This window comes from Sardina pilchardus, chromosome 7 (assembly GCF_963854185.1).
Source record: "Sardina pilchardus chromosome 7, fSarPil1.1, whole genome shotgun sequence".
NCBI classification, from domain to species: domain Eukaryota; kingdom Metazoa; phylum Chordata; class Actinopteri; order Clupeiformes; family Clupeidae; genus Sardina; species Sardina pilchardus.
The window spans coordinates 31,656,450-31,670,091 of record NC_085000.1 but is presented as its reverse complement, the minus strand read 5'-3'; the positions used below and the strand labels follow the sequence as shown (position 1 = coordinate 31,670,091).

The following is a 13,642-nucleotide window of genomic DNA, read 5'->3' as shown; positions in this document are numbered from 1 at the left end:
CTAGTTAACTCATCAGTGGGTACATGAGGTGCCCGGAGATTACATTACAGCATACATACAGTCAGTATATTGCTTGTCTCTCCTTCTTACTCGGCTCTCCTCACTTTGTGCAGACTTTCTGGATGTAAATTGACAGAGGAATCCTGTAAGGTTTTGGCCTCTGCTGCACTGTGCTGGGTCTCACTAGAAGAACTGGACCTGAGTCACAATCAGATAGACACCGCCGGAATTCTGCTTCTGCATTATGCATTAATTGACTCTACCTGTAAGCTGCAGAAGCTAAGGTTGGTGTTGGGCTTGCTCTCATGACTCCTAAACAGTTTTCTCACAGTATTAAACAAGACTAAGATGGGAAAGAATTGAAATGTAGATAATTATCTGCTCTTTTGTCCTTGAAGTTTGCTGTAACTTCAAGTTTCACACCTGTATGGTATTTAAAGGAACACTTCACCATTTTTTCATAGTAAACTACGTTTTCCCTTTACTGAGTTGATACATACCTCTCACGTTTCAATGTGTACACTCACTGGCTCTGGCGCGCGGCCTTACTTTGATAGCACTTAGCTAGCCTAGTTCATTCATTAAAGGGATAGTTCGGATTTTAAGACACGAAGTTGTATGGGTTCCCTGTCAGCAACGTAGTGCATCAGCACTGACTTACCCCCGACAGCGTCCTGTGAGCCGAGATCCAGCCGGTTTTAGATCGTTTTTGATGCTGAAGAAAGTAGTCCGGCAAGTTTCTGGGGTCACGAAAGTAAAGTGTTTTTCTTCTCAAAACCATATGCGTTCAACAGAGTGATATATTTGCACCACAAAAACGTTGTCCAGGAAAAATTCAAACCTCGTTATCACTTACTTATTTTTCGCGATTCATATCACTGCGCGCTACTGACAGCTGGACAACGTTTTTGTGGTGCAAATATATCACTCTGTTGAACGCATATGGTTTTGAGAAGAAAAACACTTTACTTTCGTGACCCCAGAAACTTGCTGAAGAAAATAGTCCGGCATCAAAAACGATCAAAAACCGGCTGGATCTCGGCTCACAGGACGCTGTCGGGGGTAAGTCAGTGCTGATGCACTACGTTGCTGACAGGGAACCCATACAACTTCGTGTCTTAAAATCCGAACTATCCCTTTAATATCCAAACAGAGATGAAGTTAGAAGCGACTAAACATCTCCATGTTTTCCCTATTAAAATACAGTAACACAAGTGGTCACACGACCAAATATGGTGAGACAAAATAAAACGTGGTGCATTTCTAAGCCGGTAAGAGGGATAACTATGTTGTGTGGCGGAGTAATATCATCACTCTTGCACTTTCAGTTTCACTTTGGAGTGAGGATATTACTGCGCCGAGTCTAAGTGCTCCAAGTGTTATTCCGCCACACAATATAGTTATCCCTCTTACCTGCAAATATGCTGGGGTTTGCATCTCGCAAATCATTTCCCCATTGGGATTTAAAGGGATATTCCGCCATTTTTGGAAATAAGCTCATTTTCCACCTCCCCTCGAGCAAAACAATCGATATTTACCTTTTTCCCGTTCATCCAGCCATTCTGTGAGTCCGGCGATACAATTTTTAGCTTCAGCCTAGCATAGATCATTGAAACGGATTAGACCAGTAGCTTCTCGCCTGCTAGCATCATGTTTAAAAGTGACTAAGATTTCCGGTAATTTTCCCATTTAAAACGTGTCTCTTCTCAAGTTAGAAAGTGCAATATGTGCAGAATTCATTTGGCAATATGTGCAGAATTCATTTGGCAATATGTGCAGAATTCATTTGGCATTGTTTTTCTGCAATATTTAAGGCCTTCTATGGAAAAGACATTGCCTGGATGGCAGTTTACAGTATGTTGCCCAAAACCTGTGTACATGGATGGATTGTGCCTTGCCAGATATGCAAGATACCCATGCTAATGCTTTAGGCACTAATGCACCTCCACACCGTCACAATTGTTGGGTTTCGAATTGAGCTTGTAATTGTAATGTAATCCATAGTGTTCTCTTTCTCTGTTCTCTCCAAAGGTATGGAGCTGGAGAACTGAGAAAATGTAAGTGTTGATCTACTTTTTTTAAAAGATATACTGTATTTCAAGGCTTTTTTTGCCATTATGCAGATACAATTGAGAGTGACAGGAAACGAGTGGGAGAGACATAAGAGTGGGATCTGGAAATGATCACTGGTTGGATTGCACTATATGCCTCAGAATGCTCTTTAGCCAGCTCATATATTTCTGGAGGAACGTCAGCTATGTTGTAGCGGTTATTGTTTCAGTGTATCTGTTTACACAGACCCAGTTAGGTGTTGCATCTAGTGAATGAGCATGTTAAGATGCTAAGAATTTATGTGTGTGTTAAAGTTGCCCTTTTGGGCAAGATATTCTCCGAGTGAACACCGATTGCACTCCCCTCATGAATATTTACATTGCATTCCCCAAGAAATATTTGAGCTGGCTCAAGAGCCTTTATATAGTGCATTCCAACCGGTGTTACCCTCATGTTAATCTACTACTGATTGGCATACTGACTGTAATAATGGTTATGTTTGATGTTTTTCTACACAATTATATCACATTTGGAAGGCCTTTAGAACATGATGATCCTGACGATTGATTGGTCCGGAGAGATCTGTACAGAGCATAGTACTGTAGCAGCCCAACAGAGAAACTTCGCACCAAAAAAAGTTGTAGGCGGGGCTAAAGTTCGGCTGGCCCAGGCTAATGATCCTTGCCATGCATTTGGAATTGTGTTTATGCATAAAGAAAAAGTTATTGTATCATGATTCTGAACACATACTGTGTGATTCTGGATCTCTCTCTCTCTCTCTCTCTCTCTCTCTCTGTATGTGTGAGAGAGAAGAGCATCCTCATATTCTAATAAAAATGCTCTCATCTCTCTTCTCTTCTCTGCAGATGCCTGTGAGCTCACACTGGACCCAGACACAGCAAACCAGTCTCTCCTTCTCTCTGAGAGCAACAGAAGGGTGACACATGACCAGACCGTGACTGTGAAGTTCCCGTATCCTGACAACCAAAAGAGATTTGACAGCTACCATCAGGTGCTGTGTCTAGAGGGCCTGTCTGACGACGACTGCTGCTACTGGGAGACTGAGTGGAGTGAGACTGGGGCAGATATAGGAGTGGCATATGGATCTATTGAGAGGAAAGGAATAATGAATGCCTGTGGGTTTGGACGTAATGACAAGTCCTGGAGTCTTCGTTGCTCGGATAAGAGCTACTCTGCTTGGCATAATAATAAGGAAACTGCACTACGTGCTCCGTCCTCCCACTCCAATAGAGTAGGAGTGTACCTCGACTGGCCAGCTGGTACTCTGTCCTTCTACAGCGTTTCCTCTGACAACTCCTCTCCCACCATCCTCTCCCACCTGCACACATTTCACTCCACATTCACTGAGCCCCTGTATCCTGGGCTTAGGGTTAAGGCAAACTCATCAGTATACCTGTGTGAGACGACACAGCCTCCTAATCCTAATTAATGTGCATTTAGACTATTCAAATAAGAAATCCTGCATGGAAATGTTTGAAATTTGCTGTTAATATGCTAATGCACATGGAAACTTGATTCACTAGAGGAGGTTTGATACACAAATTTGAGGTAGAAATGATTTCTGTCTGCATTATTGCTTTTCAAAACTTTTGTGTGCACACTAAATACCAAAATGGGCCTTTTTCACAAGAAAAGCTGTACAACTTGCAAAATTGTTTCGCACACCTCGCTGGTAGGTGCGTTGGAGATGACCATGTCAGATCACAGATTAGGAACATAGAGAAAATCCTGCACACTGACCATTTCGCAGGTTACTTATTTATTTACATAACATTTAACATTTCGGTCCTAGACCTTCATCAGGTAAATCTACCTATGCAGGATTGGTGATTTCATCACCATCGTTTTCACTCGTTTCATGCTTGCATATTTCTCTGTAGAGCTTCCCTATATATACTGTATATATATATAAATTGCAAGCGTGGTTCTTCTCGTTCCAACTGCAAGGCTGCAATAGCGGATAGGGACACGAGGTGGAGGAAATATTATGTTTTCGATAAAACTGGTCAGTCAAGCAAAACAACAATTTCTAAGCGATTTTATGACTATGAAAATGTTGCAGGGTCTCATGACATTTATCAATTTGAACATGAATCAAGTCTCCACTCTCCACCAAGTTTTTGAGGCGGCATATTACGATGTAGCAGTAAATCGTCGAAGGATTGTTGAGTAAAGAGTTGAATTCATTGAGTATTTTGGACCTAAGACTGGGGTGTAAATAGTATCTCAGTAATCGATTAACATGTTCCATTGTGGTGAAAGATTCTAGAGAGCTCCGCACATTGGTTCTAATCTGCAATCTATTATATCACTCGAACTTTCAGTACTTTCATGGGGTCTGTGAGTAATGGTAAAGTCTCAGAGATGATTATGCCCCCCCCCCTCTGTACAATCATGTTCCTTATGTTAACCGAATTTTGAGTGTTGATTACAGTGCATCAGCCAATGCTTCTCCAGCATAGACATTTTTAAGTCTAATGAGTAAGGATAATTTTATTATGATTCTCCTCTATTTGTATTTTAATTATGTAGATTTTTCATGTTTTGATTTGAATGATTTTATTTGCATTTCATCAATATTTGTTCTGCCTTTAGTATTGTAGGCCTACAGTATATTATTTTTTCATTTTCTCTTTTTATCAGATAATCATTAACTTTTTCCTCTTGTAGCTCATTATTTTTAATCGTAAATCACTTGATTAACCTCTGTTGTTTAAAATGTGCTATAATAAATTTACATTGACCTTACCCTTAAAGTCATTCAAATGTTCTTCAACACATTCCAAACATCACTTATAGTATCTACTTTTTTCAATGGTCAGTTCAAATTTGTAATCACAAACATCCACATTTTAATCTCTAACTAAGTGATTTGAGATGTTCTGTCTTTTAATAGATAGAATGTAATGCTATTGTTTATGTTTTGTGTTTTATTATTTCATTTCAAAAGCAAACGCAAACACACACATACACATTCAGTAACATACACAAAAGTTGCAAGAATAGGGAATGGAGTAGAGATTGAAACAAAGTGTCAAGTGTGATTTCTTTTTATGGAGAGAATGTGCAGGATTGAGCAGCAGTTATATTTCTGCTTCATTTTGCGGTACATCTAATTTCAGTTTACCATGGTGCGCACTGAGCACACAGGCGCGCGGTCCCGCTCAAAGGTTTTAGCCATATTGAAAACAATACTGATGAGTCATGACTCATGATGCTTTCAAATCGTAATATGGCATTTTACAGTTGTGGGTGTGTCGATATGTCCTACTTCCAGAAGTGGGCTGTGTGCACGTTTAATTCATTGTCTGAAATCAACCAGAAGCAGCAGACACTCCCTGAGTTGAGGTGTTAATAACTCATGGCTTCACTCAGCTGACAGTCACCAAGCCTTCAGGGAGCGTACACCTGCTGCAGTCCAAGGTCTGAGATTAAATTCGTAGCATCGGCTACGTTTAGCTTACAGCTTCGCTGACGCTGAGTAAGTCAATGCAACATAAAACATTAACCGGGTTATGTTCCATATGTGTTGAAATGTAAATTTATGTAGATGTTGTATCTTGAACTTGATTTCATGTTGATTGTCTGTGACTAATTGTGTTAGCTAATTTGGTTAATAGGCATTATGCAGTTATTTTTCAGTCCTGTTATGTCATATTTGTCTCCTAATCAGTAGCCTTCATCATTTGACTCCGTAGCTACATAGCAGAGACGGTAACTAGACAATCTTTTAATGGCCTAGTGTTAAGTTTCCTTTCTCATAAGTTTCGTTTCTCTCCGTGCGCAGGCAGTTGTTTTTACGCACGTCACCAGTGCACACACACAACAATGGCTGATAATATGCCATCACTACTGAGTCTTGAAGAGGAGCTCACATGCAGCATCTGCTTGAGTGCGTTTGAGAACCCAGTTACACTCCCCTGTGGTCATAACTTCTGTGAAGGTTGCTTGGAAGAGAGCTGGAAAGAGAGTTTCATCCTATTTTGCCCTCAGTGCAGACACCTCTACTCCAGTAAACCCGAGCTGAAGAAAAACACGGTACTCACCGCTGTTGTGGAGACTTTCAAAAAGAAGGCATCTCCATTGGGATCCGACTATGTAATAGCCAAGACGGAGGAAATAGAGATTATCAAATGTGATACATGTATGACGGCTAAAGCATTTAAAACATGCCTTACGTGCATGGCCTCTTTCTGTGAAGAACATGTCAGACCGCATATGGAAAACCCTATTTTCCGTCCGCACCAACTGACCAATCCACTAGCAGACCTTGGGGCACAGATTTGCCAGGATCATAACAAGATTATGGAGTTCTTCTGCCAGAAACATGACTGCTGTATTTGCGCCATTTGTCTGCAGCAGTTGCATCGAGACTGCGAGTACACCACGCCACAAGAAAGACGGAAACAGAAAAAGGTCTGTTAACTTTTTATCTCAACTCTCGAGAAAGTAGGCCTATACCTCACATTTACCCTGGGTTGAACCCAGACGAACCTGCAGAGCATATTTGCTAATTGGTTTGTCTGGGTTCATTCAGCCTACCTTACAAAGTTCAAGTTCAAAGTTCAAAGTCTATTGTCATGTATAAATAAGCATTTATAAACTTGAAAAGTATTGTAGTCAAGTGTCCATTCAACTTCAGAAATAAATTAAAAAAAATAAAAAATAAATAGATACTATAAAAAGGGGTTGGGGAGCACCATGGGACACCCAGGGGCAACAGGGGCAAGGGAAATCTCCCTTGTCCAGGAAGAAACCTCGGACAGATCCACAGCTCAAGGGGCCAACCCAACTGCCTGGGGTCATGCTAGTAGAGGGAGCATGTACTGTAAGTGGGTGAGTGTGTGTGTGTGTGTGAGGGGCAAAGGAATCCTAAGGGCAGGCATCCATGTGTGATGTCTTGGGTGGAGTGGTGGTGGGACAGTATGTTGTCTTTAAGGAGTGTGGCTTTCTATGATGCAGTGGGGAGTGGGGGAGTTAGGTTAAGCTGGGGTAGGAGGGCAGTCAGGTGTGTGTGTGTGTGTGTGTGAGGAGGAAGGAGGTAATCAATTAATAAATACATAAAAATAATGATAATTGTTTTAATAATAAAAATAATAACTTAATAAATAATACACACACGCTCACACACACACACACTCACACCCACATGCACACACACACACACACACACACACATACACTGACCCCTACTGTGGCAGCACTGCGGTGGCTACACACACACACACACACACACACACAAATGCACACAAACACACATGAACACATATAAAAAAAAAATTGTAGTGGTTGAAAGCAGTAAGGCAGCAATGCAGTAAAGTTGTGTGTGCATAAGCACACACACACACACACACACACACACAGACACACACACACACACTGACCCCTACTGTGACAACACTGCGGTGGCTACACACACACACACACACACACACACACACACACACACACACACACACACATATATGCACACAAACACACATTAACACATTAAAAAAAATTTAGTGGTTGAAAGCAGTAAGGCAGCAATGCAGTAAAGTTAAATAGGACTCCATGATACAGACTTATACTAAACTCAATATTTTAAGATTGAACATTAGTTTGGGGATTCTGCACTTAGGTTTCCAGCCTGAGCTGCAGAGCGAAATGCAAATCGCTGGCAGATCAGGCAGGTTTACCCAGCCTATAGCAGACTTAAAGACCTCAGTGTCATGCTTTATTACTTACAGTAATAGAGTTATAAAGCATAACACTCTGTAACACAACTGTATTCAACTTACATGTAGACATAGGCTACTAATGTAATAGCCACTAGCCTAATTAGGTTACTACACCACTGAAAAAAGCTATATGTCAGCAAAATGTAACATGCTAGCTTCATTTTGTTGCAAGCCCACACCATGAAAACCCATATAATTATGAGAGCCACAAAATGATGAATATTAAGGTTGTGTTTCTCTGTTCATTTATAGTCTGAAATGACGGATATGTTACGTGTGCTGGATAGAAAGATTGACAAGAACAGCCTTGTAATGGCTCAAATTAGGGAGCAGCAGTTGCAATTACAGGTAAGTGTTTATTGAAAACACTAACATTATTCAGACTCAGAACCCATACCCGAGAAAATAGCATAATTGTTTTTCTGTGTGTGTGTGTGTGTGTGTGTGTGTGTGTGTGTGTGTCTAGGATGATGCTTCTGCCCAAAAGAAGATGATGAGCACAGAGTATCAGTTCATAAGGTATCTAATTGACAAGGAGGAGCAGGATGCCTTGAAAGCTGTGGACAAGGACTTTGAGAGTGGTCAGACCAGGATTCAATCTCTCATCGCGAAGTTTGGTCAGAATGTGGAGAAGATGTCTGCAGTCAAAATGGAGCTCAACAGCCTTCTGTCAAGAGCAGATTCATTGTCTTTCTTGCAGGTATGGTGTAGCTTCAAAAGGAAAAACATACAGTTATGACATGTAGTCAAGAAATTCTATAATTCTATATAAATCAATTGTTGTGTTCTTACTTATAGACTGGTATTTAGAACTGATTGAAAGAAGTGTGTTGGCCTTCCACGGTCTGAGAGTATAGTGATGTTAAAATGTTGATATGCAACTAAAAATGCAACTGTAAACAGAATTTTCCCTGATTTCTCTCTCTCTCTCTCTCTCTCTCTCTCTCTCTCTCTCTCTCTCTCTCTCTCTCTCTCTCTCTTTAATGCTCTCCTGTCCCTGTTTTGTCAGGCTTCAACACAACTGGCCTCCAGTGCTATGTTTGACCCCTACTGCCCCCATGTGAACATGGAGTCCAAGGCTTTGCTTGCTCATCACTCCTCTGCTGTCGCTATGAAAGAGCTACTGAGTAAAATCCTGACTCTACCAGCAGAAAACCGATTTTCACTTCTTAAACCAGGTGTGTGTGTGTGTGTGTGTGTGTGTGTGTTTACTGTTGATGTCAACAGCAGCTGACACCATGTTATGTACAGAAGGCTATGCCTGTAATCCCTTTTGTGCCAGAGGTGTTTGTATGAGTGAGCTCTTTCTGTTTTCAACAGAGATCTTGCTTCAATTTTATATAGATAACAACATCGCTGCCGCCATTTTGTAAATAATAAGATGTATGAAGGGCAAAATGAAGCAATAATCCTCTGCTTGCGCGTCGTGCCTAACAACGCCCCTTAGCTGTTCTAAAATCAGTGCAGTCACTCATGTGACTTATTGCTTTTCTAAAACAGACTGTTACTACGTTAATTCAGCAAGATTTCATGAAATGAAGGCCAAGAAATATAATTACTCTATCTGAATGGATACCAAGCACATTACTATAGAACGAAATGCGGTCAAGGTGTGTGTTTGTGTTGGGTTTTACAGCGGCATCGAATGTGCTTCAGCCAATCATAATGAAGGACTGGAACTATCAGTTTTAGAACTTTATTTTAATGCACTGCAGGGCAGGGGATTGAAGCCGTTGATCCGACTCCGGCATCACCGGAACAAGACGCAGCACGTAGAAGAGCAAGAAGCCGACACAGGAAGGGGAAGGAAGCTGAAGAGGAGGATGTCTCCAAAACAGACCGCACCTTTGGACAGGACCGCCTGAGCAAAGGTGTGTCTTGTGTTCCTCTAACCCTCAGTGATGCATTGCGTTTACACTTCAAGTGGAAAAGTTAATATACAGTATTATAGAGATGTTAGAAGATCAAAATAGAGGCGTATAATCACCTACTCCCAAGATTTTACACAAACTCTGAGCACCAAATGTTTAATTTGTCCCTTGGTGAACAATGCAGCCACACTATTAAAATGAATGTGTTAGAACTGTTTTGTCTGCATTGGTTTTACCCAGATAGCTGTTTTTCACAGAAATGCTATTTGAACCCACTGCAGGACCAACAGCCGCAGCCGCTAATCCAACTCTAGTGTCACCAGGACAACAAGCAGCACGGAGCAGAGCGAGGAGCCGACGGAGGAAGGGGAATGAAGACGCGCCGACTGGAGAGGGAGGAACACCGAACCAACAACACCCGATTTTTAACCTCTCCAAAACAGACCTCACCTCTGAACAGTGTAGTCCAAGCAAAGGTATGTATCAGTCGTCCACAACTGACCCCTTTGAAGTTGAAGTGGAAATATGTAAGTGAACATTTGAAAGTTAGGCCTAGAAATAGCAAAAAGTTGGAAAACAAATTGTCGCCATATCTACAGTATTAGTCAAGCAAGAAGAACTAATCAGAGTGTATCAGGATTACCCCCTCACCTGCCGAGCAGGAAAAGCCTACACTTTTAGGCGCTCGATGCAGAGTACAGTTTTCCAACTCTTTTACCCCAAATTCACATCTATATTTCTTTGGGTGTTGTGTGATGTGTCAAGGTGGGACCATATGTGTAATGAGATGAATTCACCCAACCTGGCAATTTTATCTGTAAAACCTATTGTCTGTTGCCTTGTTTCCTTGCTTCAGAAAATGCAATAGCTCTTCCACTCCACTGCTTTCTCCTGTTGTCTTTTTCTAGGCATAGGGTTGAACCAGTTTAGCTGGAGTAACCTACTGGATTGCTAGGGAAACACATTAACTACTCTGTGCAAAAAGTAATTTTCACATAAGCTTATCAGTAAAAACTAACTGGAAAAAAACGTTGCGTAAAAAATGACTTGAAGTGTTCTTTGAGCCTGACTGTGTTTAGTTCACTTTGCAGACACTTTTAAAGCTTCATAAATTGGAGATGGTGAGTGCTTTGTTATCTTCTCCAGCAGGAGCTGACAACGTCACTATTCCTCGTGATATCTCTACTGCCGCAAAAAGGAGTGACCTACTAAAATGTAAGTTGAAATGTCTTTTTTTCCAAAACATACATTTGGCGTAACTATTTGGATCATAGAAAGTGGCAGATGGGAGCGGGCGTTAGCTTAAGAATGCACCGTATATGACTGTTCACCCACAAACGTCTTATTCTGTGAGGGTCTATGAGGGTGTATGCACAGTTCTGTGTGGACCTCCATGCTGATAGGTAGAAAGTATGTAGTGAGAGCAACTACGTGTCCACAGCTTTACAGTGTGCACATCTGCAATCCTCCTGTTTGGTGTCTGTCACTTGCTCTGCACAGTCAGCACAGTCCTCACGCTGGACCCCAGGACAGCCCACAAGCGCATCGACCTCACCGATGACTTCACCAAGGCATCGCTGGCCGAGGAGCCGCGCCAGTACCCCGACGGGCCCGAGCGCTTCGCCGTCTGCTCACAGGTGTTGTGCTCGCAGGGATTCCTGCAGGGCCGCCACTACTGGGAGGTGAAGATCAACAGGACCAAGTCCAGCGGCCTGGGCCTGGGGCTCGGCCTGGCCTACGGCTCCATGGACCGCAGGGGCCCCAGCAGCCGCCTGGGTCTCAACAGCGCCTCCTGGTGTATGGAGTTCTTCAACGACAAGGTGGCGACGTGGCACGACGGCGTGGAGACGGTGCTGGGCGGCCCTGGCCCCTCCCGTGTGGGCGTGCTGCTCGACTGCGACGACGGCTCCGCCACGTTCTACGCGGTGGCCGACCGCGCCTTCCCCTTGTACACCTTTGTGTTCCCCCTCTGGGAGGCGGTCTACCCGGCCTTTTGGATCTTCTCGGCCGGTTCTTCCATCTCGCTGTGTAAGCTGTGACCTAAGATCAGCTAATAGTCACACACTGCGCCCCCGATTTGAATGATGGACAAAGTGCTCAGATTCCTATGTCAAGCTAGCCTGGCTAGCGCCTACCACAGAGCCGTTCATTGGGCGCCACGGATGTCTATCAAATGCGTCTGTGCATAGCTATTCATTGTCTTACTTCTCCCCCTGTTCTGTGATTGGTCCCCTATATCAGGCAAAAATTAGGGCGGTAGTTTCTAGACTGCCTTAGCAGCGTGAATGAAATTGCACGCAAGGCAGCATGGGAACACCCAGGCTAATGTTAAGCTCAAACTAAATTTAATAATTAGACAAAAACTATTTGTTAGTTTAACACCATGGGTTAAGACCTTAAAAATTGATGAGTCAGCTCAAAGCTATAATATGCCACGTGATAGCTATAGTTCATGCATGAGAACTATGCTAATGTTTACAGACTCGCCCTGTAAATAACAGTGAAGCTGCACTGGGCGTGTAACTGAGGCGTTCTGTTCGTGTTGTGTCTGCTTTAACAATTAGCTTCCACTATAATGAATTGAAGTAGCTACACCAGACGTGATAGCGGCGCGTACTGTACATAAAAAAAAAAATAGACCAATCTTCTAAAATGAATTTTACAAGACGCGAACGAAACGCTTTGATCTCGCGCCTGGTGTAGCTTCTCTGTAAGAGCCTGGAGTGTGAGTGCCTGATTGGTCATGTTTGAATTCGCAGCTCTGTGAACAGCTGTACCAGCTGATGGTTCAACAAACGTAGCTGAAGAACGCACTTCTAAATTGTATGTAGAATTTGTACTAGCAATGCAGTGCACCTATTTAGAGGGAATGACAATCTGCAGGAGGCAGATTTAGCAGTCCTTTAACACACTAACAATCTATTCTGTAGACCAAATGCAGATTTAGCAGTCCTTTAACACACTAACAATATGTTCTGTAGACCAAATGCAGATTTAGCAGTCCTTTAACACACTAACAATATGTTCTGTAGACCAAATTCAGATTTAGCAGTCTTTTAACACAATCTATTCTGTTGACCAAATCAATGATGGTATAATGGGGGGCTAGGCCAGAAGATCATTCAAAAGGTATTGAATTGAAAATGATTATATTCAGTGCAAAGGTCTTAATGATGGGAATTAAAGAAAATGCATGATTCTTGCAAATGTGTAATCAAATCTCAGGATTCTAGTGGTTAAATAGAGTAGATACAGTCCAATACAGTGCACGTCATGTCATGTTTTTGATGTCATAGTCTTGTCATAGTTTCAAGCTATAGACACAGGCTATATGTGTAACTTTAATATGTGCAACTTTACCTCAGAATATAGTAGGCCTATATACATGTTCTGATTGCAATGTAGGCCCTATGAATGACACTTTATAATTGTATAAAATATTATGAATATATATGTGATTACTATAAAATATTTGAATTTGAAGTAACTGAATGTATTGAAGGGGTTTTGTGATATTTTATTTCTTGACTTGGGGGGGGGGGGGAAGTCTTGTGGCATTAAGTCTTTGAGAAATTATCTCTGTTTACCATCTGTTATCCGATATACACATGTAAAACTTGATGCAAAGTAATGTTTTGTCATCACCCATTACATGTAAGATAATTCTAATTGTCCATTAAAGGGGGTACTATGCAACTTGTTCAACTTAATAGCAGAGTTTAGAAATCATTGTGATGGTAAAATGACCGGATCATGGCGGCTTTCCCTGCTCCCTCTACTGTCTCTAAGCGGAAAACCAGCCTTGCAAGATCTGCACTAGCGTCCCGGTAGTGTCTGTGAGAAGCGAGAATGAGTGAGAACGAGCAAGAAACATGAAATGCTTAAAAAAAGACATACATACGTCCCCTTCAAGCACCAGGCTAGCTGTGAGATGGCTTCCTTTTTAGATGTTCGACATGGCAGATGTGTGAAGGCTGT

At 42.1% G+C, this 13,642-nt stretch overlaps 2 protein-coding genes across 7 annotated transcripts in view; both read left to right on the top strand.

Annotated features, from left to right (window-relative positions):
- Positions 1 to 4,802, top strand: part of LOC134087962 (NACHT, LRR and PYD domains-containing protein 12-like) — a 30,721-nt gene extending 25,919 nt beyond the window's left edge. For all 3 annotated transcript variants that reach the window (XM_062541834.1, XM_062541831.1, XM_062541833.1), the window contains 3 exons: positions 114 to 284; positions 2,032 to 2,057; positions 2,919 to 4,802. In XM_062541834.1, the coding sequence (XP_062397818.1) occupies positions 114 to 284; positions 2,032 to 2,057; positions 2,919 to 3,502 (781 nt within the window). In that variant the 3' untranslated portion in view covers positions 3,503 to 4,802. The remainder of the gene's footprint in view (positions 1 to 113; positions 285 to 2,031; positions 2,058 to 2,918) is intronic.
- A 629-nt stretch (positions 4,803 to 5,431) lies between these two features.
- Positions 5,432 to 13,201, top strand: LOC134087954 (E3 ubiquitin/ISG15 ligase TRIM25-like). Of its 4 annotated transcripts, none has more exons than XM_062541817.1 (9): positions 5,432 to 5,554; positions 5,861 to 6,489; positions 8,046 to 8,141; positions 8,260 to 8,493; positions 8,803 to 8,971; positions 9,509 to 9,664; positions 9,988 to 10,140; positions 10,811 to 10,879; positions 11,165 to 13,201. In XM_062541817.1, the coding sequence occupies exons 2-9, from the start codon at positions 5,902 to 5,904 to the stop codon at positions 11,701 to 11,703; spliced, it is 2,004 nt and encodes a 667-aa protein (XP_062397801.1). In that variant the 5' UTR covers positions 5,432 to 5,554; positions 5,861 to 5,901; the 3' UTR covers positions 11,704 to 13,201. The 4 variants fall into 4 exon arrangements, with proteins under 4 accessions (XP_062397801.1, XP_062397800.1, XP_062397799.1 ...); XM_062541816.1 differs by having other exon boundaries at positions 9,946 to 10,140; XM_062541815.1 differs by having other exon boundaries at positions 9,922 to 10,140; positions 10,814 to 10,879.
- Positions 13,202 to 13,642: the final 441 nt, after the last annotated feature.